This window comes from Rhamphochromis longiceps, linkage group LG2 (assembly GCF_057381845.1).
Source record: "Rhamphochromis longiceps isolate RC_006_pf linkage group LG2, R_longiceps_female_GT1.1, whole genome shotgun sequence".
Classification (NCBI taxonomy): Eukaryota; Metazoa; Chordata; class Actinopteri; order Cichliformes; family Cichlidae; genus Rhamphochromis; species Rhamphochromis longiceps.
Window position 1 is genome coordinate 31,493,063 of NC_140558.1, and position 25,282 is coordinate 31,518,344.

Consider the following 25,282-nt stretch of genomic DNA (forward strand, 5'->3'; position numbering starts at 1 on the left):
TCCCTGCCTCCTGTCTTCACTTTATTTCCTGTTCGTGCAGAGCTCCCAGGTTAGATTCTATCTTTTGAAAGGGATTGAATTTCATGCAACTTCAGCATGAATAATGTAAGACAATATGTCTCTCAGCTGAGCGTGAAGTAGAAATCTGTATGAGCTGTAACATTAAATTCTCAGCTGTGGGCTTTGGAAGCTCGTGCATTGTAATCTGTGGTGTGGGCTGATTGGACAAAAGATTTTTTTTTTGAAGCAGGTCAGCTCGCACTGCATGCACAAAATATCTCTTTTAAATTATTTAAGACTCGTTTGTAAATCTGAATACACACGTATGCTCGGTGATGAATGTCCCCGTTCACTCGTTAAACGCTGCTCTTTTACTGTGCAAATTTACTGACAGGCATTGAATTTATGCACTCTTGTGCAGCCTTTAGAGGGGAAAATAATATAGGACTGATCCTCTCTGCAGAATTATTGTCCCCATGCACAAACAACCTGCCTCACACGATTTCCTCTTCTCCCGCCCACTTTTCATCCACTTGTATTTCCACATAAAAAGGCAGAAGTGTGAACCGGCTTTTTTTTTTTTTTTTTTTTTTTTTTTTTTTAGGGCCAATATGTGTTTTGCAGCTTTTTGCATAAGCAGTGCAGCAACTGTCTTTTAGTTTTTTGGTAACTATCTTTTTCTTGCTTCATAATAAATTTCAACATGAATATTTTGATTGATGACGCCCATTAATAACAGCTTAACTATTAACCTACCTAATAAAAACTAACACGCACAGTTCCCTTTTGTAGCCCCTAGAGGGCGGTAAACAAATTAAACCAGGAAATTGCATCTCTAGATATGAGTTATTCGTTTATTTAACTACTAAGCCCAAGCATTCTAGAATATTTATAACAATCTGACGTTAGGTGTAACTTATATTGGATCAGGTTCAATCATTTGGACAAATAAAACATGGGTTCAATTTAAAAAACAAAAAAGTGAACAGATATTGCAGGAGTACACTAATAAACACAGTGTTTCATCATACCTGAGTTTACACACCAGTAAACACTCTTTAAATCTTTAAAACTGAGAGGAAATGTTCTTGCAACCACGAATACCACCCTCCACCAAAAACCACCCACCCACACAAACACACGCAAAACATAATTAACTGTACAAGAAAGCAGAACTTTGCTGTAACTGTGGCACTAATTCTGATTCAGTAATTAAAACAAGCAAACAAAAAAAAAAACCAAACTGTCGTTCTGCACCCATTTTCTTATATTTGATCGACTCAGTTTTATAGTTTTTTTTTCTGGAAGTTTAAATCGGAACTTCAGCTGCAGTTCCCCGGTGCGGCCAGCAGCGGGCAGGGCTGCATGTAGTAAAGCAGGTCAGCCATGGAACCGCCTCTTCCAGTTCTCCATTTTGTATGTTTTTCTTAGAGGTTAGCGCCTACTTTCCTAAGGGATAGCTGGCAATCAGTGTAGTTACCAATCTCACCTTTTGCATGCAAATCTACAGCTAGATTGATTTGGGCGGCTGAAAAAACGCCGAGGCTGGGTGTGTTGTATCATTTGATGTCGGAATGTAGAGACGATACGCCGCGACAGGAGTAATGTTAGCAGACTCAATCAGGGTGTATCAACCAAAACAATGTTGACAGGCGACCTGTGGACAGATATCTGCAACCACTCATTTCAAGGGTAAATACGATACATTATTCACATTTAGTTGGTTCAGTTAATGCTAAAGCAGCCGTTGTAAGGACTGCGTTAGCTTGAAGGCTAATATTAGTGTCAACGACATTAGCCTATTGCTACCTAGCATGTCAACAGTTAGCAAGAAGCTACCGCTGGGAAATCTTAAACTTGTCTTAACTTTACCAGTCTCTGCATACAGTGTGTAGTCTAATTCGCGATGTGTGTGTTTGCTTTAATTGCAGTGGATAAGAGGTCGAGATGTGTGCATTCATGTCAATATTGTGCTAATAGCTAGCGTAGTTAGCGGTTGCAGTTCGTTGAGTATCAGGCGCGATCAGGCAACTTTCCTCTGGTCTTGAACATAACTGGAGTTACCTGCTCTGTGCATGTGTTATTATCGAACTCCGTAGCATTTCTGCACATTTATCTGTGTTTGCACTCTGTATCTTATCGCTGTCTGTCTCCTCTCCCCTCTAAAGATGGATAAAGGTGGAGTGAAGAAGATAGCATACAGAAGAGATGACCATTTAAGCAAGCTGGTCTATACTGAAAGCCCCGAGGAGGGAGGTCTGTTGAGAGTAGCTCCTCACAGTGCCATGTCTGTCACCTCTCCCGCCTCTGTCGTTCTTCCATCCAGCTCTTTGATGCAGCCAGGACAGGTGCCCAACGGCCTCAACAACAACACCCTTCCTGAGGAGCTCACCTCTGCCTCTGTCACTGCCACCGTAGGCTCGTTGATCGACAGTCCACAGCCCCGGGGATTGACCAAAGATCAGAGACCCCAGCACCAGCAGTTACTTCAGACGCAGACGACTTTTGGTCATCAAACCTTATCAGAAAATTTGTCCCAGTTGGATGCCAGTATGGCAGACATCACCCAGTCCTCCATGGATTCGCTAATTGGGGGATCAGATCCCAACTTCTTCCCTTTGAAAACGGAGGATTTCTCCTTGGATAAAGGAGAGCAGGACCCAATTGACCTTGATAATGCCTTTGAGCCCATTGGGAAAGATATGGACGTGAACCAAAAGTTGTTCAGTGACAACACTCTGGATCTGCTGCAGGACTTTGACCTCTCTGGGTCCCCTTCAGATTTTTATGTAGGGGATGATGCTTTTTTGTCTTCTCTTGCAGATGATTCTTTGCTTGGAGTGACATCCGAGAGGGACATAAAACCTGCTGTAGTTGACAGCAGTAACACGACTGGGGCAGTGCCTGTTGCCCTTAATGGCAACAGTGTGACCAGTCCAGATCTATCCAGCCCTACCATATCCACAACTACTTCACTATCCCCTACAACCACTTTGTCTGCAATGGTGAAAAAAGAAAAAGATGCAGACTTCATCCAGCTCTGCACCCCAGGTGTGGTTAAACAGGAGAAGACCTCTGGAGGACAGAGTTATTGCCAAATTAGCGGCACGGCTTCTGGAGACATGGCTGGGACTAACGCCATCTCAGTCTGTGGGGTCAGCACTTCAGGAGGACAGACCTACCACTTTGGTGTGAACACACTGAGCAGTGATACTCCGCTGCAGAATGAGCAGAAGCCAGTTTCCAGCCTGTTTCTCCCAGTAACGACCATCGGTGGGATCTGGAACCGAGGCCAGGGTATTGGTAACAACTCATTAGTCCAGAGGGCTGGTGAGGGGTTCTCAAGTTCCCCCTCCTACCCCACCAGCTTTACCAGGTAACAACTGTCGACATCAGCTGTGTCCTATCACCCTTCATTTCAGTATGCCTGAATAACCACTATCTTTTATGTTTTAAGCCAAAAATGCCTTGTTTTTATCATATATATCATCTAGAGAAATTTAGTATTTAGTGCTGAAATACCACTGCAGCAGTGTTAGACTGCATTTTAGCAGCAGGTCTGTGGTCTTCAGAAGTCAGCCTGGTCATGAGCTGACTTGCCCACAAATACTCAAGATCCTTTGCTGAAATTCTTGTTTTTTTTAATTGGGTGTTTTGTTTTGTTTTTTCTCGGTTAGTTGACTCAGAGTGTTAGTGGGGGTTTGCATCTCAGATTTGATCTTACTTGCAGAAGCCTTGCACCCCCTTGGTGGATATTCATAGCTTGTTTATGAGACTTTTGAGATGAGACTTTTTTTCTTTCTTTCTTTTTCTTTTCTTTTCTTTTTTTTTTTTTTTTTGTAAATGCTGCTTGTGATTAAGAAAGTTGTGTTTGAAATTCGGTTGCTGTTTTTATTTTCATGTGATTTGACTGTTAGTTTCAGTTGTACTCGTCTTGTTTATGTCTCAACTTTGGTAGACTTTGTTATCTGCTTTCAGATCGGACTTTGGCAACTCTGGTAAACCAGTCTTACAAAATGGTTATCAGATATTGGTGTCAGCCCAGACTGTTTCACTTTGACTTCACACAAGCAGCTACTCACGTCTACCTTTATCAAATAAAATGCTGGGTAATTAAAGCATTTAGTAAACTTTTATTTGTTAAACACATTACATTGACACTATTGATCCCTGGGAGGAAAATCAGCTTCAAAAAGTAAGGGTCAGCAAAGTAAAACGCTTACTTTTCAATACCAAGAACAGAAGTAAATGCGTTACAGGTGAAAATAATGCAGTTGTATAGAATTGGATCAGCAATCAAGAAAATATGTGAATTGCTATAGAAAGAGTCGCTGTATTGAGTTTTGACCTGCATCTTTTTCAGTCTGTAATCTTTATTTCTTCCCTGTATTTTAGTTAGTTTCTATTATTTGTGGGTTTTCAGCTAAAAAAAATGTCTAAATTAAAGTTTTGCTGTTGATGGTGCTATTAGTGTGGGGCACTGATGTTTAGGTGGATGGTGTACATCAAAGTAGCACCACTGCTGCAGTTTTATTATAGTTCCTGATCAGTACAACTTCCTGCTTTTTTTTTTTTTTTTTTTTTTTTTTTTTTTTTTTTTTTTGCAGCGATAAGAGACGGTCTATTTTTATACCCACAGTGAGACATTTGAGGAAGTTCTTTATTTCTGCAATTTATTTTAAGCCTTTTTTATTTATCTCTAAATACATAAAAAATCATATTACAACCATATTACAATATGGCACAAATCACAGTTTATCACTCCAGTGTTTGTATTTAAATAAAAATACAGATATGAGAAATAACAATATGATATGTAACATTTACAATGGGTTTTGTTTCTCTGTTTCCTTATTCTGTAGAATTGGTGACTCATACAATTAGACGTTTTTTGTTTGACTTGTTTTGGTTCAGCATGGTTTAACCTCTAAGATAGTTAACCTACTAATCCTGCTTTGTGAGGCAGACTGATGGTCGCCACAGGATGTGGCTGCACCAGAAGCAGTAAGTGCTGAGATCTAAAGGAAGGATGTGCTGTTAAAGGCTCGGGGAATTCCACTTATATTCGAATCAGACAGGCCATCCTTTTGTTTTCCTTGACAAGAGTGTCAGTATGAGTCTCTATAGCTTGTTTCACTTCCACTCTGTGATCAACTGTTTTCTGATTTGTTGTTTTTATGTCCTAATCCCACTATCTCTTTTGTTTTCTATTATAAGAGTAAGGTTACCCAGTCAGGGAGTTCAATGAGTCATTTTTAGTAGCTCTTCCAGCTGTTTTGTGCTAAAATAAACCTGAGGACAGATAAGTAGGATCATGGTCTAAACAGATTATTTGAGCCCGTAATGTAATAATCAAATTATTTCTGTGTAAGGAGAAGTGAGGGGGGTAGGAAAGACACCTTCTGTTCCTATGATTTATTTCCAGTGAGCTTGCATTCTGGCTAATAGGAATCACAGTGTTTGCAGTGCACATGGCCTTACAAAGCATATTTTGTTTTGTAGTTACTTTGCTGCCCTGCAGATATTTTATGATTTCAGCTCCGAGGCTGACATACAAACAGAGGTGTGTCAGAGAGTCTAACTGTCTGCTTTATTTGCATCTCTTTTACATTCACGCCTGTTTGATTCAGTATCTGATATGGGAGTGATCAGCTTAAAACTTGGTGCACCCTGTCAACACAGCCACCGATGTGGTTGTGTTTGTATTGTGCAAATGATGCTTGGTGCCATCTCCACAGCTGTCACACTGCTTGGTGAGCAGGAACAGATGAGTTCAGACATGAGATACACCTCAGCTTCATTTCACTTGAGCCTCTAATCGTCCTGTCTTTGTGAACAGTAAAGGTGTGTTTAGGCATGGGATTATGCCTGTCCGTGTGGTGTGAGGCGAAATGATTTTGTGTGCACCTCTGGCTGTTTGATGACTATCTTATTAGTGTCTGAGTCTGTGTGTATGAGTAATTTTTGTGTGGTGTTTGTTTGACTCTGGTTGTGTTACATTTACTGGCTTGAAATGAACTGAGCACTGGGCTGTGTTTTGATTGTGTGGTCACCCGGCAGTTTGCATTAGGTAGAAAACTTCTCACGCTGCAATGCCACTGCTGCTTCCTTCTAAAATTGTGGCTCAGAGGGCATTGCGTGACACTGAGTGACCGACCTGAAATGGCACATTTTATAAATAGCACACACAGTAGATTTTTGCTGGGTTTCTCTGTGCAGGACTCCTAACATGAGTCCATTGTCCATTAGTTTCAAACGTCCGCTGTGAATTCCGTGCATCACGTTGTATTATAGTATGATGAACTGACTCGTAGATAACCTGTTTGCAGTTAATCAAGAATGCGAATGCGTCACTTTAAGAAATGTGGAGCTTTGTTTATTTTGGGAAATACACACCCTCATCATGTCATGACTAGTTTTGACCACCAGACGTGATGGATCGATGGAACTGGTATAAATATATTCCTTCAATAGATAATAATCCACCTTATTTTTTCTGAGTGCTTCTTCAGCCTTTTATGAAACCATAAAAATATAGATGTAGGGGAAAGGAAACCTTATGCCTTGTTAACATGCAAGTTCCAAAGATAACTAAAGACACTGGCATGATTGTGAGATTGTTCTGTGCAAATTCTGGGCATAGGTTTGCAGACAGTTTTCTACTTGTTGCAGCTGTCTATACTTTTACCACGGGGCAGTGTCACAGACAGCTTATCAAACCGTTGCAGCAGTGGTGGGCCTCAATCTGAAGTTAGAAAGTGTGTTTAAGTTGTATTGGTGAACTAAAACTGGTGTCATGAGTGCCAGCTGTGGTTTAAAAGCTGGTTTGATACTTGAGTTATTTGTGGTCAGTCATTAATTTATATATAACTGTGTGTATTTAAATAAAACCTGCTTGTAAGCCTATACTAACCTCTGTGCCTTAACTCTGTGTTTAGAAAGTAATCTTTGGTCAGAGTCCCAGTTCACTGCACAGTCTTGCCGCGGCACACCCCTCTACTCGCTCAGCCGTCCTCTACCTCTCGCTCCCTCTTTCTCCCTCTGTCCCCTGCTTTTACTTCCTGCAGTCAAGGGCAGAGACCATGACCGTCAGCAGAAGCTTTCAACTGCTGTGTATCGCTTCTTCTTGTGTGTGTGTGTGTGCGTGACATTTCTTTCTGTTGACTATGTGTATTATTCATGAATGTGTAGGTGCGCGCATGTATGTGTGCATGTGGGTGTGTCATGAGCACCGAGGCAGGAAGGCAGACCGCAGAGCACAGCCGTGAAGCTCTCACTCCTCTGACCTACTTTCTCTCCCGCCTCCCCACATCTGGCGCCGAGTGAATGCACCAGATCAAATGCCAGCCATTCCAGTCTCTTTCACGTTATTACTGCATTCCCCTGTAACCACAGTGCTGCTTTTTCTATATTTACTCTTTGTTGAGTTTTGATGCTGAATAGGCTTACAGAAACTCCCCATATTGAGGATAAGAGGATACAGCTAGGTTAACTCTGTGCATTATGTGCTTTTTTTGTTGTTGTTGTTGTTTTTTTTCCTTTCAGTGAAGTTGTTGAGTCAGCAAGTCAAACTTTTGGGAATGGGATCCTCCCACATCCTGTAATACCCAATTAAAGGTATTACAGTATCCAGTTCATTCAGCCAGGAAGTTACCTCCCACCTACACGTACGAACAGCTTCTATTATGGAAACTTGTATGGAAACTCGGATCCTAGGGGGTTGTTCTTCCTATGCTTAGCAGCGAGTTGAGTCTAATTTCCTCTTCTGGTGCTCGAAGCCAAGCAGTAGTTGCTGCTTTGGGCTACAAACTGCCACTGTTATTGAAACCGATTTAGCACGAAGAGGAAGACAGTGGCCCTTTGTGGACAGTGACACAGAGGGACAATCCAGAGTGCCTGTATGATGAAACAAAGCAACAGCCATGAGAAAACTTGATGTAGATGTAAAAACCGAAATAGTATGCTTTTTCACATGTTCACTGTACCTTGACAGCGTGCCTCATTGAGTAAAGGCGTAGCACCAGTATGTATAAAGACATACTGTTATTATTAGACACCATACATCATAGATATTTTTGAAACGTCTAGCCCAGAAAGAAAAAAAAAATCCTGCCACTCACTCATAAAACCTCTTTAATTGTTCTGCATATGAGAACGATTCAGAGTGCACAAACCAGTTCTCCTCTATATTTCAGTGGTGTACTTCCTCATACACTTCTACCGGCTCTGCTCCAAACGTCTGATGAAGATGAGATGTTTGTGGGATGATGTTAATCCATATTTGTAGCTGCAATTGCCAGTAAAATAAAGCAACCATCACAAGTGAGGCTGACAAATCCAGTAAAATGATTGGTCATAATCTTTTCAGTGCGATGACTCATTTGCAGTGGTTGGTTATAAAGTAGGGCAAGTAGTTTGATTGAGAAAAATATGTGTAAGAAAAGCTTCAAATGATTTATCATCTGCAAAAGAAGAATAACTGATAATCTGAATGGGCAGACAGTGGAGTATAGAGAGTAGGGGGCTGCCAAGTTCCTTGTGATGCACGCAGCTTAAAGGGGATTATGAATTGTTAAGCAGGGCATTGGGACACCTGCGTTAGCACAAGTGTGTTGCCTGCTTAACGCCCAGGCTCATTGATTGCGCTCCTAAGCAGCTAACTTTCTCAGCGCTGCTCGTGTTGAAGGCGAGCCCCCACTCAGGGTGTCTCTGCCTTTGTTCTGCGTCTGAGCTCTGACCGAGAGTACACTCAGAGGGAATGCAAGAACTTCCTGTTGATTGTGAGCACGCACTTCAGCAGATGGTTTCAGAAAGAGGAAATTTGGTCTCCCCACATTGCCTTGCAGCTTTGAGTGGTTTGCATCTGACAATCCACAAAGACAGATTTGCAGCTCATATTATGGTGAAGTTCAGTTTCATCAGCTGATTTCACAATGAGATTTTGAGAGTGTCATAGACAGCCACAACTTCTCTTCGGGGTTACATTGTTGTCGTTCTTGCAAGCATTTACCAGCAGCAGTAATTGGATTTAAGCCAGTAGTCCAAAGCCTTCTAGTAAAGCTGCTCTGCTGACACCATCTCAGTGGACCAGTCAAGGACAAACCCTCTGACATCATCATCATCAGTCTAGACTCATTAGCAGCCACCGCCCATCGTGCAGGCCACTACACTCTCATTTGGGGGCTTCGTGGTCTTATTTTATTTTTACCCATCATGCAGTACGATCCAGAGGCCTTATAAGTGATCCAAAATGCTGTGGCACAAACCTCAAACATAGACCCGAATCATGAAACATTATCTTCAGTGACAAGTACAACAGCGAACTGTGCAGCAGATGGTATTTCCCCCACACAGCCATGACCTCTCAGATCTATAGGCCTCAGTAAAGCTGTAGTTCAGCCTGTGTGGAGAACTGGTGATGTTTTAAAGGGAGAGAGCAGAAAATATTGATTTGATTTTTAGCTTAATATGGGAAAAAACTGTATATAGCATTGTTGTTCAAAGCATCCTGGCTTTATATTTGGTTCTTTATATTTTTCTACAGTATAGTGTGTTGGTATAGCCACACTGAAGCATTGTGTTAAACTCTAAAGCTTGGAACAGGCTGCAAATATAATAGCGACGTATTATCACCTAATAACTTTGTTACAGGACACATTTTGGCAAACCGTAGCTTCTTAACACATCCAGCAGGGGTGAAACGATAGCATTGTTATTTGGAGGCATTCTTCTGAATATTTGCATACATATTTATACATCTGTTAAGAGTTTCTGCTTATTGTTTTTGTTTTTTCTTTGTGCTTAGGTTAGAGCTTTTGTTGAAAGCAGCCACAAGCTGTTATTACTGAAAAGTGCTAAAGGTTAAACTTTTAAACAATGCACTGGAAAAGGCAGAGTGAGTAAAACATTTTGGAAATTGTTGAGGATTAACAATCATTTTCACATTTGATTCAGTGGTAATGTGAAAATATTGTTTACTTAACTAGGGTCACCTTAACTTTGGTAGGCTATGAGTTGTGCTCTGGGTATAAAGTGTAAAAAGATGCGTGGTCATTACAGGATGAATTTTGGGGTTTACAATGCGCACTTGAATGCATCATGAAGTCACATTTTCTTTTTATTACATGGTTGGCAAATTGATCTTGTTGTTAAAGTAGAGATGGCGCAACCGTTCCTCTCAGGTGATGTTAGTGTATAAATATAAACCAAAGTTCAGTGAGGTTAAAACCAGTCAAGGTCAAGGACATACCCCGACCTTGGCTTGTTTGTGTTAGTTTGGAAGAACTGCAGAGAGGGCAAAGTGAGCAGCACTAGAAAATAACATAACTTTCTGTTGGCTTACTTTGGGATCCCAAATGAATGCAAAGGTTATTCCACGTCAGTCATCAAGTCCCTCAAATCCAACCATTTAGGATTGAATTGAGAAAAATTCCAGTGGAGCAATCCACCTTAATAGGATTTCTGCAAAATTTCAGGTCCCACTGTTATTAGTTTTGTTTCTCAAAATACAAGACAAATCGAAACTAAAAGATTATTTGCAAAGTTTGTTTTGGAAGCAGAGCAGTGTAGTTTTTGCATCCTGACAGTACATCAAGAAGTTATGGTTGAGAAGACATGATGTGTCCTGGATTAGGGCTGGGCCATATTATACCGTTCACGGTAATACCGGTATAATGTTAGGCTACGATAGGAAAATGAAATATCGCGATAGAATATGAGTAAAACGCGCATGCGCAGTGCCTTTGTTTTCATACGCACATGGCCGATTGTTGAGTGAAACAGATGAACCAGAATTGGTTTGTAAAAATGGTGCAACTTCAGTGATGTGGAACTGGTTTGGTGTTTGTCCGTCAGATACACAACAAAGCACATTTTTTTGCAGAACATGCAAGCGGCCGTCGGACTAAGATGCCCTTAAATCTGGGAGTAATCTGGGTCCTAAACTCCGTATACTTCAGGTCAAACGAACACTGCAGCATCACTAAGAGTTAAAAACTGTCTAAATTCTTTCATCTTTAATAAAACGATCAGCATTGCTGCTTTACCAGGTGTAACTATGAAGTTTAACTTCCAGGCATCCATGAAAACAAAATGTATTACATTTAACGGAGTTAGAAGCTAGCAGGAAGCTAGCGGAAGTTAGCTCGCTAGTTTCGCTAGTTACCTAAGCATGATATAGCATGTTCTGACTGAGAGATTTCTGAAAAAAAATCAAACGTACAGCTTTGCTATCACTTCCAACATAAATGAAGACAGGAAACTAAACAGCAGTGACGTTTGTAGGGTTACTGAAGTTGGGCTAGCTGGTATATAATTATGTGCTACGTGATCGCTAGCGACACAGCTATGTTAGCATAACATAAACAGTGAAGCTGGAGGACAAACACTAACACTTTTCCACTTATAAAAGTTAACGTTAAGGTTTCTGATAGTTAGAGACAAATGCAATCGCATGGCAGGATGCTGTAAAAGGACCAATCTTCAGTCAGGAGAACAACTGAGATAATCCATCCACAATACGAGGTTAGTCATTAATATACTGCAACAACATGGGAACAGAGCAGCTGCCAGAGAATTCAACATTAATGAATCAATGGTACAGAAGTGGAGGAAGCAAGAAGAATGAGTTTAATAAAGTTTGATTTATCTGACTGCTTTGTTTCGCTTAATGTGCCTTATAATCCCGTGCACCTTATGGTCCGAAAAATACGTACTGCACACTGCAGTTTAATGTTGCAAAGCACCTCTTTTTAACTTCAGTGGATATTATACATGGTTATGCTCAGGATATGTCAGCCCATTTCTACTGGAAATGCCTTTTGGTTAAACTTTCAGCAAGGAATTTGCATTTGCACTGTTACATTTTTATAAAGCTTTAATGTACATAAAAACCAGCTTCTTGTTTAAGTGAAAATAAATGATAGGTTGTCTTTTTGCGCTAGTAATGTTGTGGAGTTGTATTTTGTCTCGCATCAATTATATCGTCAGTTATATCGTTATCGCAAATTTTCAAATATATATCGTGATAAATATTTTTGGCCATATCGCCCTGCTCTATCCTGGATGTTGTTACAGGACTTTATTGCAAAGAGAGAACTTGCTAATGCCACCTCCAGATCCCGTCTTAAAAATTAACTACAGTTTTATCGTTTTCATATGAATTAAGACAGTTTGTAGCAGCCAGACGTTGCTAATCAGATGTACTTGTCAAGTGTGACAATCCCTATAAAAGCAGACCTTCTGGCAGTTTGCTGATAAGGAACATTCAGGTGTGCATTAACACAGTGCAACCATATTCCCAAGAGTGGAAATCCCTGCAAATTCAGCACATGGTCAGACAGTGCAATGCTCAAAGAAACTGCAAAAAACCCAAGAGCTACCATTTTCTTTAGCCATCTAGAGCCATTTGACATATTAAAAGTGGAAGTTCATGACAGTAAAATTATAACAAGACTGAACATGCATGGCTTGTTTGGAAGGGTTTCAGGAGAAAACTCCTCTTGACAAATGACATGGCTGCACAGCTTAGGTTCACAAAGATGCATCTAGCAAAACATAAGACTTCTGGAGCAGTGTCCTTTGGACCGATCAGACCAAAGTGGAGATGTTTGGTAATATGCAATGTCAAATATGGAAATAGCCCGACACATCATATCAGCACTAACACCTCATTCCTGCTGTCAAGAGTTACTTTAATTAAAATGTTGAAACATTTTGGATCCTCAGTATTTTGGACCCTTGATCTGGAAAGCAGTGAATATCAGAATTTATTAAAGTCTTCAGCTGCTACATAAATGTGACTATTTTAAATATTTGTATTGGCAGATTAAAAGGGAACATCATCAAAACAATACAAATGTATTGCTGATACGTAAATGGTAATCATGTTATCCAAAATATAAAAAACTTTATGCAACCATTTTAGTGTCCAAAATGTGTATGAATAAAAATCAAAGAAGAATACGCTAATAACATGAGAGGGATTATGTGATAATGTACAAACAGGTGAAAAATGCAACGCTTTTTGCAAAGTGGAGCTCCTTTCAGTAATAAACAAACAAGGTCCAGTGCAAACCGTAAAAGGTCAATTCCTAGTCATTTGACAGCAGTTTGGCGTTTAAGGCAGTATTTGAAGAATAACAGGATAATAGTGCCATCTCTATTACCCTTCAACCAAGGGGATGCCTTTGATTTAAAGCATAACTGAGCAGAACTAGTTTTTCTTGTGAATACTTGAAAAGACGGAGGGATGAGGGAGGCTCTGCTCTCTGTCATCACACATACTGAGCTATAATACGGGCATGTAGTTTTAATATTTATTTTAAAGTGCAGCCCACATCAGCCTTAAATCAGTTAAAAAATAAATATCTCTAGGCTTAGTAGTCACTTCTTTGGTGTAACTTTGATGGATAATGAGAGTGGGAACATACTGCAAAACCATTACCCCACTGTTTGGTTTGTTGAATGTGGATTTGCTGGTAATTTCTTGTTTCCCTTTTCAACTGTTGCAAATGAATGATTGATTGTTTCTTATTTATACAAGTAATGCACCTACTTAAGCTGGGATGCATTGTTTTTTTTTTTTAAGCTGGGACGATAAATCTGGTTTTCAGGGCTTAAAAAACAGTTGTTATTGCACCATGCCCATTTATCATAATGTTCTTTCTGCGTAGTCTACCTCAAACATTTTGAAATCCTGCTCGTGTTACTCTTAAAAACATTTGTTTTTAAGTTCAAAATAATCATAAATGCCAGTTTCCTGGCTTACTCGTGAATTTAGTGGCTGTGTTCACTCTCTTTAAGCTGCGTTCACCGCTCACAGCTGACCAGAAGGGAGTTGTTTACGTAACACTCCACTTTTCGGCATTCGGCTCTCCTAATTAAAACGAGATTTGGAAGTAAACACTGGTTTGAGTTTGAGGTGTAAGAAAACAGTGCGGTGAAAGACAGAGAAAATGAAAGCTCGGAAACAATCACACAGTTGTACAGATTATAGAAAACTGACATGTATTGGCCACAGTGTGTTGTCAGGGGAGCTTAGCTTTCACAGATCTCGTGCTTCTTTGGTTTTCTTGCCTTTCTTTTGTAACAAGATTTATGAATGCTTCTGGACTTGATGCTTTGATGTTTTACTCAGGTTTTCCGGTCCTGCGCTGTCCATTGAAAGTGCATGAATGCCTGCTTTCATCTTAATACCCTCATGTTGTATAACAAAAAGTGAACTTGAGTCCTCTGCCAATAACCTCAATAAGTGTTTTGTTGTGTGCAGTGATGGTGTTCAGGAGAAGCTGTTGTCAAATACAATAGTTTTCATTGCAGCAGCAGATGTGTAAACATATGGACAGAAACGGTTATTGCACGTCTCAGGCTGCATATCCTCTCAGTGTGGGCGTTGTCATTGCTGTGGCCATTGGGTTAGAAAAGTTCATGAATGCAGCAAAGTCCTCTAGTGGCGGTTTTGAGCAAGTGCATTCTTAACCAGTATTGACCGGGTCTGGAAATGTTTGCGGTTCAATCACAGGAAGAAGGGCTGTTTGATGAAAACCACCGGATTTAGGATGTGACCGCAGATGTTGAGATAATTTAGGTTTTAAGGGCTGGGACTTTAAAGTTTTCTTCACTCAAGATGCTGAGATCAAACCAGAGTTTACAAAAATAGTCACTAGAGTGTGTGTGTATATATATGTAAATTGTTTTTTATTTGCTTCAAAGCTTCAGCACAGAGTTATAAATATGAACTACAGCTCAATTCTGGATAGGACAAGGCTGCATAAATAGCACTGTGTAAACACGCAGTTTGTGAATTTTACATGAATTTGATTGTGTTTTGCAGCTGTTTGATTTGAATCAGTTTAAACACTTTTGGCATGCAGTAAAATTACATTAGCGAGATGTCACTGTGTGTGAAATTGTGTTTTATTAAAAAATAAATAAATAAATAAATAAAAATGCTGCTTCTTCCAATTCTATCTCCAGGCAGGAAGGGAGCACCGCTACATCCTCCACACAAGGAAAGAGCGGGACTCATAAAATCTGCCTGGTGTGCTCTGATGAGGCTTCGGGCTGCCACTATGGCGTTCTCACCTGCGGCAGCTGCAAAGTCTTCTTCAAGAGAGCAGTAGAAGGTGCAACACCCTAAAATATCATCATTTGTGTATTTATTGCCTCCTGTTACACAGTAATTACTAGTGTTTGCCTCTCATGTTAGCTCAAATACAGGGGTTATAATGTTAAAGTTGATGCCTTAATGTTTTAAAAGACCATGAAACACCTCATTAGATTTAGCCTGCAGTGTTTGCCTTAACATTTAAGGTAAATAACACATGGATCTTCTCTTCTGTGTGCTGCAGGGCAACATAATTACCTGTGTGCAGGGAGGAATGACTGCATAATAGACAAAATCAGGAGGAAGAACTGCCCAGCCTGCCGATTCCGAAAGTGTCTGATGGCAGGCATGAATCTGGAAGGTATGCAGCACCCGCATGGATATTTCAGATGCTTTGAGTTGTTTTATTTGCAACTGTTCACCCCTGTTATGTCTCCCGAAGCTCGCAAATTAAAGAAGAATCGGTTAAAGGGCGTCCAGCAGAGCAACCCACCAGAGGTTACACCTTCACCGCCAGTTGAGACCCGCTCCCTCGTACCCAAGTGCATGCCTCAGCTCGTTCCAACAATGTTATCCCTGCTGAAGGCGATAGAGCCAGACACCATCTACGCTGGCTACGACAGCACCCTGCCCGACAACTCCACCCGCCTCATGACCACCCTCAACAGGCTTGGAGGCCGACAGGTCATCTCTGCCGTCAAGTGGGCCAAGGCCCTGCCAGGTTAGTGGTGCTTGGTGTGATTAAGCTTATGGTGGGGAATTTGTAAAGTATAAATAGTAAAGACAGGTGATAAGTTGAAGGGTCTTAGCAAGGTGTCGTCACCAACACCTTGAGGCGCCTTGAGGCGACTGTTGTGATTTGGCGCTATATAAATAAAACTGAATTGAAGCAGGACCGCTTCAAGTCTCTGTAATGCTACTCGGGGGATAGATCATCGTTTCTCCCAAAGATATTCCATTTTTGGGTGTTTCGATGATGGTGGTAAAGAGTCTGGCATGTTTGACATGTTGCTACAAAACCTCCCACTGGTGTTCAACTGGTGTTAATTACGGTGAAAAGACAAACACTTAGAAGAACATTTTATTGATTTGTGCCCACTAAGGGAACAAATGGAACCAAACCACAACAGCAAAAATGCCCCCAACAGCTAAATAGAACCAGCAAATCCCAGAACTGTTGCAGTCAAGCATTTAGGTTTGTTCTGTAGGGCTGGCCTCTTTGCTCGACGGTCTGATTGTCACCCTGTGGGATCCCACAGAGGAGGTTAAGGGTTAGGGTAGAGGTTAGGATAGTGCGATCCACCCTCCATTAAAGTACAGCGAGTGGCCCACATACACCAAATCAGTATGCAACAAATGAGAGAGAAACACGCACATCTATGAGTTTGTTTCTCACTTCAGCATGAAGAGATGTCTACACATCAACATTTCATTTTAGCCTAATTAGTTGAAATAAGTAGATTTATGCTGAACATCATATTAATGGTATTTTAATGCATGAAAGGGAAAATGAGCTAAAATGGCCTTGATTGGCGAGCTATCATCAGTCACTTTGACCATCTGCACAACCCTACTGTGCCCTTCTCTTGGCGTGCACCACACGTACACTCGCCCACCTTCAGAGAATATAGTGACAGATGACTCATCTGACCTTATCACTTTTTCCACATCTCTGCGAACTGTTGTCTTTGCGGTTTGTTTGTACTGCCAAACTCTCAAATGTAGATTCTTCTTTGTAACGAGGACTTCATGTTCTGTAACTCCATGTAGTTTATTTCAGTGTAGTTTCCAAAATACCTGTTTTTAATGACAGTTCCACTATGTCCTTTATTAACATTTTAAGCTATGTTATGAGGAGAAGCTTCTTTGTTGTTTTACATGCTAATGCAGAAATATCATGTTTGTGGTATTAACCACAGCTTCACTGGTTGCTATTGTCTTTCTGAAGCAAATGTCACTCTGGGTGTTTTCCGTGTTAAGCATAGTCTTGTGTGTTCGCCAACAGTGATGCCTCTTTAAAGTCTGTGCAAACAGTTGTTTAGCATTTTACTTGTAAACCACAGACCACCTCTGGAAAATGAATATAATTATTTTATATCGTGACTGCTTTAAAAAACCAGTTGAGGTATTTCCACGTCCTTCCCCTCAGGTTTCAGGAACCTGCACCTGGATGACCAGATGACTCTGCTGCAGTACTCCTGGCTCTTCCTCATGACTTTTAGTTTGGGCTGGAGGTCTTACCAGCAGTGCAACGGCAACATGCTCTGCTTTGCGCCAGACCTCGTCATCAATGAGTAAGTATTGCTAAGCATTCTAAATCGTCTGATACCTAAAGGACGACTAGACCGGTGTATATTTAAAATAAGTGAAATAATGTGTCACTGCTGTCGGGATTGTTAAAGTAAAAACATAGATGACCAGGTGACTCAAGCACAAACATCTGCTTGTTGAAGTGTATCAGAGCAGCTCTCTGCTGTGTGTCCCATCTACCAACATTCAAACTGTGTCTGCCTGCTCTTACTAGTAATCTGTGTCTGATCCTTCTTATAGAATCTGAGAGCAGTGAGCCGTTGTCAGAGCTATCGTGCTTAGGGCTATAATAGGCCTTTTGCTTTTCATTTTTCTCCCCCTAATCAGAAGCTTAAAATTAGCATGATCATAATTAATATCTGACGAGGGTGTGTTTTCTGTTGTTAGTCAGCTCCAAACAAACCTCATTTGCTGCCTGTCTTTTGTCATAATTTGCCAAAAATAATCTCTTTCAAACATTTGTTTGTTGTCCCGCCATGGAACGCTGTCTTAGTATTGTCTTCATACCCTCTTTTTTATCTACCCAAACAGTACTGGAGACAAAATCATGCTGCTTCCCTATAAATGAGGATAGCTCAGTATCAGATGTCATTTAAGTTTCTTTTCCTATTTTACCCAGAAGGCCTCTCTCAGCTGACTGTTTAACTGTACCAGTTACACAGACCTAGAGATCTGGTAACCAACGGTAGTAAAGGGGGGAAAAAAGAAGCATATTCCTAAACCAGTGGGGAATTGGTCACTGGAAGTTGCTGGCAGTGAAGGAGATATACAGCACTGCACTAAAAACCACGATTTGATTGCCACGGTCACCTGTAGTTTGTATGAAAGATGCAGATTTGTCCGTAAACAGAGCTCCAATATATACAAATGGCTCAATATAAATATCCAAGTATATTACACAAGCCCCTACTACTTAGCTAATAGTTGGCTTTTGTTTGCACACAAGTTGGAATCTACCATGCTGGCGACAGCTTTCAGCCAGAACAATCACAAGGAGGTTTTTGGTGCAGCACCCTCTTTGCAACAAATTTCACCTAGCTACCAACTGTGAACAAGCACTCACCAACTATACTCGGGTGATACAATTTTTTCCTTTTCAACTTGAAGCCTTAACTGTCCAGCTGAATACCTTCATCATCAGATGCCATCATGGCTCCTCTCTGACAGTCACCGTCTAGTCCTCGCCATACAGCCAGGTGTGGGATCATGTTAACTTAGACATCCAAGCCTGTTGGGGTTAATGCTTGTTTTTATGCTCACCATGGCCCCTGTAACACGGCGGTTATGCTGCTAGCACGTTGGTGTGTTGTGAGACTTTCTGGGACTGTAAAGTCTTTGATTCTGGTTTAAACTTCTTCCCTTCCTATACTGGCGCTGATGTGGCGTTATCTTCTGAGTGTGGGCACTTATGATTCGGGAGAGTGCTGTGGTAGCTTCCTTCACCTTGACAGCAGACATAAATAGAAGCGACTGCATGACGACGTTGCAGTGGCGTGCGAAGCATCAAATGTGGGGGGAATACTGGTGCCTTAAGCCTTGCACATGAGGATCAGTTGTTTGCTTCATGGGCTAACCCCATGTTGGCAAGCCTGTTACTAAACAGTGGCTCTCTCACCGGATTATGTAAGTTAACTAGCAAAGGACTGCAGCTACCTGTGTGTCATTGTGCTCATTCCTTTAGGGGAATGACACCTCCTGGGCTCTGTTTATACAAGATGAAATTGTATTGAAGTCAATCATTGCCGGGATTTATAAGTTAAGTGTCACTGTACTCCACTGTGAGCTGTCTTACCTTGAAAGAAGAGAGAGTAGCAGAGATAAAGAGAGGCTCATCTTGAATGATGAGTGATATTGAACTACCCTCATTTTATAGGTAATGCTGTTAGAGCATCAATCATGTTATCAGAGAACCGAGGTTAAAGGACCAGTAACCTCAAGTTTGTTTGTCAGCGACATGTCGCAAACGTTGCCCAGGTGTATTTCACAAAGCTTGGTGTAGAGGCAGCACATGTGTTCGAGAAGACACTGCACAGGAGGATCACTTATCAACTGGAAGTTAGGACACTAGCCTCAGCAGAGATTACCCCTTTAAAATACCTTCCTTAGAATAATATCTAATAGAAGCAGATAGTTTATTCTATATCCTATTTTTGAGGTTTTCATGTTTTGGTGTAACTCACAATATAAATGGATCACTGTAATGATCTGTACTAAATGGGAAAAATGGATTTTCACCCTTCTACATCATGACCATGGACATAAAATGTACAGAAATATTACAGGTAGCACAACAGGAGAAATATTCTGAAATGTCTCTGTCTGAACCCACCAGGGAGAGGATGAAGCTGCCCTACATGACCGACCAGTTTGAGCAGATGCTGAAGATTTGCAGCGAGTTTGTTCGGCTGCAGGTTTCCCACGATGAGTACCTGTGCATGAAGGTCCTGCTGCTGCTCAGCACAGGTCAGACTTCCACCTGAGAGCAGCTGAACCTATGTTACAAAAGTCATTATCTCAATCCAATACTATAGACAATGTTGATGGATGCACAAGGCACATCTCAGCACTTTCTCAGTTAAACTAATACGTAGTTTTAATTGAGTACAGAAGTTTACAAAACTGCATTGTGGTGTGTGTGATCATTTAGTGCTGCAGAATTAAAGGTGCCAGACTACATTTAATACTTAAACACATTTATATAGTCTTTAGAGCTAGATCTCTGCCTTGTAGACTATTTGGATAGTCATTAGGTGCTGTTTGTGTCCTTCACAGCATGGATGTTTTAAGTAGTTAATGGTGTTTAAAATGCCCTTCCGTGATTGCGGTTTAAACCTGGAAGTGTGATGGCTGTAGCGTGAGACACGGGCAGTAAAAGTGAGGCACACTCCCCTGATTTTATTTCCAAGATGGTGACATTGAGTGTCCTCCTCTCCCACAGTGCCAAAGGACGGCCTGAAGAGCCAAGCAGTGTTTGATGAGATTCGCATGTCGTATATCAAGGAGCTAGGAAAAGCCATTGTGAAGCGTGAGGAGAACTCCAGCCAGAACTGGCAGCGATTCTATCAGCTCACCAAGTTGCTGGATTCCATGCATGAGGTACAAAGACTGAGCACATGATCCCAAAACCTATCCGTGCCAGCAAGTCGTTATTGACCATCTGCAGTCCCTAAATCCTTAAACAATGGTCTGTTATCTGTGACTAATCAGATTAATCATTTTAAAGTGCAGAGAGATTTGAGGGAGACTTGTTTCAGTGATACAAAACAGAGAAGTACAGATTTGATAGTACTTCCTAAAGTGCAGCAAAATTGATCAGAAACTATCTGTGGAGGGTTTGCTCAGTTGCTTAATGTCGACAATTAAGAGAGTGTGATATATCAAAGACACTCACTGAGGTTCATAATAAACTAGAAGCACCTTTTTGTGGGGAACAAACTGGAACTAACCCCCAGTGCAGATGGACCGCCACTTACAGAAAAGATAGGAGAAAATAAACTTTAGACAGTATTAACGAACAGTGTCTGGCTTTTGACTCTCAGCTGGAAACTGTGCATAAAAAGCCAGCAGCCCGAGCCGATCACATCGCCCGTCACTTATCAGTGATCACCTGCTCTGGCACCTCTGCTAACACGATGCCAGAAGTTAACGAAAGACTCAGAAACCAAATATCCAATCTAGGAGGAACTCAACCTACTTTATCAGATTGCTGAATGTGAACCAGAAGCAGCTGTGTGAAAGGGATATGGCTTTAGAAGCAAGGAGTAAGCTAGTGGAGGGCTAACATACCGGCACAAAAATTGTCTGAGAATGCAATCAGGACCTTAAAAAAAAAGGCTACAAAAAGGCTCATTTAATACTCGAAGTGAAACTGGTGAACCCACCATCAAAGCTACACATTGCTGGTGCAGTTTGTTTTGTAGGTTTGCATGTAGCATTGTCAGCCAGTGTAGGGTACTGTGCACAAGTCTTGATCCATCCCTCATTTCTTTATGTTTTGCTTAAAAGAAGATGGACTTTTTTGTAATTTCTAAATTGGTCTTGAGCAGTAACACTACAGGCTTTTCAAAGGTTTTTTTTTTTGTTTTTTGGACATTGGCTGCTTTTTCATTCACTTTCACTCCTCGTACAACTTTCAGAGGAAAGTTAAGAATGTCACTTAACACAGACAAGTGAAACGCGGAATGAATCGGTGTTGTCTACAAATAACACATTTTAAATTATGGGGGTTTTAAGCAGTTTGTTACTAGCAGCCTGCTCCAAAAACACATAATTTGTTCCCATTTCTTTACTTAAAAGATGTCAAACATAACACAGAACAGTATTAATTTTAAAATAATATTTTATTAATAATAGTAACATAGTATTTTTGTACCAACAAGGTGATTCCCAAAGAGCTGTTAGCTGAAATGTTTGCCTTAATATTTTAAGGTGGATAAGTATGTACAGTCAATCAGTGGTATCTGACACTCATGTCCTTAAGAAATAGGCCACCTGTAAAACACGCTGGACACTTTAAGCTAGTGTTGTTGATGGGATAATAAAAAGCAGAAAAGTATGGTCAGATTTTGATCACACTACTATCTGGAAAGCATCAGATTGGCACCAGTTTTCAGTCTAATCTAAAAACACACTGCCAGTGTAGTAAAAGCATAAAAGATGGTGTTCCATTGTGGTTTTCTATTAGGCATGGATTGTCCTCCCCACAAAGTGGATAAGCGTTATTAAAGCAGGGAGGGATCATCTTGACAGAGAACAGAACAAACTACTTAAGAAAATGACAAGAAAGAGTTCAGGCTGTATTTCTGTGTATGTTAATTGAATTACATGAGAGCAGCAGCTGTACTGTAACTTTGACTTAAATGTTTTCAAGCCAGTTTTTGTTGCTCGCTGGAAATATTTGTATATTTGATGGACTGTTTAAAATGCCACTCATAGTTTTAAACCATTATTCAGGAAACACTTGCATGTGTTTTATGTTAATCACGTTCTGATGTTTCCTCCTCTTGCGTTCTCTCCAGATGGTCGGTGGTCTGCTGAGTTTCTGCTTCTACACCTTTGTGAATAAATCCCTGAGCGTGGAGTTCCCAGAGATGCTGGCAGAGATCATCAGCAACCAGTTGCCAAAATTCAAGGCTGGGAGCGTCAAACCTCTGCTCTTCCACCAGAGATGACTCACCCCCGTAACAGACACAATGCCTTAAAAAAAAAAAAAAAAAGAAAAAAAGTCCCACCACATAATCTCACCTCACCACCCTTACCCCAACCCCAGAAGACTTGAGGATCCCAGGCGCGGATGATGTATTTTGGGAGCACGTATGCAACTCTTGTGTAGTGGCTCACGGGTCTGATGGGAGAGGGCGGAGATGTTTGTGTAGAAACGGCAAGCACAAGAGGTTTGGTTTTGTTGAACAGTGTAGGATGTAGTGTGTAACAATGATTAGGACTTGTTTGTAAGATAAAAGATAATCACAGAAGAACTAGACTAACATCAACGTCATCTCAGGTTTCTTACCTTCAAATTCAGAACGTTATCTAAAATAGATTGAACAAATATCTATGTACAGGTTCTGATAGTATTTTCTACATTTTCAAATTATGACAGTTTCTACAATTACCCAGGTTGATGTTACCCAAGAGGGTAGCGAAGCTTAACATGCTCGTCGGTAGGCTTTTAGACTGTATGTTCCACTTTTAGTTTTTATAGGAGGTTGTAACAAAATGTTTTATCAGTCACATGGGGGGAGAGTGTGTTTTATAGTCATTTAAAAAGCGTATTTAGTGGCTTTTCTTTTTTTTTGGTTTTGCTAATTAACTTTGGAAAATACAAAACAAATCTATGGGACTGTTAAGAGACATCCATCGTTCTAAGGATTATTTCTTTCACAAGCTGACCTCTTCCAGGTTTACACACGTCTTTTATTATAAAAGGGAAAAAAAAACATGTGCCTTTTTTGCTTCAATGATCACTTAGCCATTTTTCTTCCGACCGTACTCTTTATCCCGTCATGGTCTACCTTCATCGTATGTTGATTGTACTTTTTATACTTCTTTCGAGTTTTCCTTTTTGATTTTCCAGTGGCTGTATGTTATCTTTAGAAGTGGCAGCTCACATGTAGAAATGATCCTTATTGTTAAACAACGCTCAGAGCCTGCTTCCTCCTGCACACACACACATACACGGGAGTCTTTAGGTGCGATTTGAGCACTTTGTACTCTGCTTAAGGCTTTAAAAGGCTGTGAAGAAAGACTGTTTAAATTGTCTTTCCTGTTTGACTTTAGATGGAAAGTAGAGCTGCTTTTTTTTTTAGGAAGTAGCCCATTTTGTGCTCGTTTTAGTCCGCGCTCCTTCACCGGTAGTCTAACAGTTGGATGGATATCTGCGTCTACCAATCACAAGAGAGAGGGCTTATTCTTATTGTGTTTGCAAGTTTATGTCATTTTTGATTAATCAGGAAATTTCTGTGGTTTTTAATGTGGCTCAAAGTGGAAGGAGAAACACCTGTCTTTCACTTTTTAAGCTCTTTTTACAAAGTGTGTTTGGTAAAGATGATGTGATACATACAGTATATCTCTTCTCTCAATAAGCTTCTGCTTTGGATTTTTTATTTTTTTTATTTTTTAAATTTTAATTAAAAGCTCATGTATTATTGTATTCATTAAAGGAATAGCTGGACATTTTGTGGGAATGCAGCTATCCCGCTGTCATATCTGTACAGTGAATGTGAAGCTGGAGTTTAAAGCTGGTTTGGTATTTCTGGCTTTTTTATTAGTTTTTTGTATAAACTAAAGAAACACAATCTAACTGGTATTAATGAGGTGTTAAAGGTCCTGGCAGTCTTATTGTTTTTAAATGAAACCATGCCAGATGTTCCCCTCTCTACACTCTTTCTGTGCCGGCAGCTTCATATTCATTGCAGGGATATGAGACATTTTACAGAATACTGGTCAAAATGTCAGAGTATTCCTTTGAGAACGAACAGTCTGTATGATAGACGGCTTGTGTATCGAGCAGTTCGGCTCAGGCATCGTCCCCTCCCTAGACAACGTGTCCAGCATCTGCTTGTGTTCTTCGTATGTTTGTTTGTTTGCCATTGTGGACGAGTCCCGGCATTTTAAAAAAAAACCAGTCACCTCATAGAGTCCTGTCACAGTCCGAGTGTAGCGTTGCTGCTTTGGGGAAGCAGGCAAAATGGATCCTTTTTATTCTCTGGGAACTGTTTCAGTGCCAAACTCCTGTTTTGTCTGTTTTCAGTGATGCTGAAAGTTGGTCAGTATTGTATGAGAAGCGGAAATGAGCCCAAACTTTGAAGCTTATAAATTTGTCTTAAATAGAGGGGGGGAAGTCCTGAGTTATCTGCACTTCAGGACACTGGATTGTTGTAAGAGATAACTGAGTTTTATATGTAACACAGATGTATAAACACACGTGTGTGTTTGTGGGGTCTAAGTGGGAATTTTCACCAGTCAGCCGGCCGTGTTTCCTAACCCCTTTTTTTATGTTTTACATGAATGTGACCCTTAAAAGAGGAATTCATTTATTTCACTTGAATATTTAAATATGGAAAAATGTAAAATTGTCCAGTGGCTGATCTATCCCCCACGACAAGTCTAAAAGAACTTTCTCCCCCATTCTCAGGTTATTTAAACTGTCTGATTCACACAGCATTTAGCTGTCTGTGCTCCGTTTTGACACTAAAAACCAAAAACAAGTTTGGATTCCCCAGATGTCTCTTTTGGTGTTTTTTTTAATGTTTATTCCTTTCTCCCCCACCCCCACAAACAAAGATAAAAAATTTAATATATGAGAATAATTTAATGACTCTGCTGCCACCAGCATCACTCTCACTGAGGCTCAGACAACAGATG

General features: G+C 40.6%; 1 protein-coding gene across 1 annotated transcript; it reads left to right on the forward strand.

The window, feature by feature from the left end:
- The first annotated feature begins 1,392 nt into the window (after positions 1–1,392).
- On the forward strand, positions 1,393–25,276 carry nr3c1 (nuclear receptor subfamily 3, group C, member 1 (glucocorticoid receptor)). The gene is made up of 9 exons (XM_085423043.1): positions 1,393–1,692; positions 2,169–3,376; positions 14,977–15,125; positions 15,351–15,467; positions 15,549–15,827; positions 17,256–17,400; positions 19,749–19,879; positions 20,355–20,512; positions 22,435–25,276. Exons 2-9 carry the CDS (start codon positions 2,169–2,171, stop codon positions 22,585–22,587), a joined length of 2,340 nt encoding a protein of 779 aa, XP_085279169.1. The 5' UTR covers positions 1,393–1,692; the 3' UTR covers positions 22,588–25,276.
- Positions 25,277–25,282: the final 6 nt, after the last annotated feature.

Coding starts and splice junctions, on each gene's coding strand:
- nr3c1 (XM_085423043.1), top strand. CDS start 2,169: ATGGATAAAGGTGGAGTGAAGAAGATAGCATACAGAAGAGATGACCAT. Junction 15,828..17,255: donor GTGGGCCAAGGCCCTGCCAG/GTTAGTGGTGCT, acceptor CCTTCCCCTCAG/GTTTCAGGAACCTGCACCTG. Junction 19,880..20,354: donor CCTGCTGCTGCTCAGCACAG/GTCAGACTTCCA, acceptor CCTCTCCCACAG/TGCCAAAGGACGGCCTGAAG.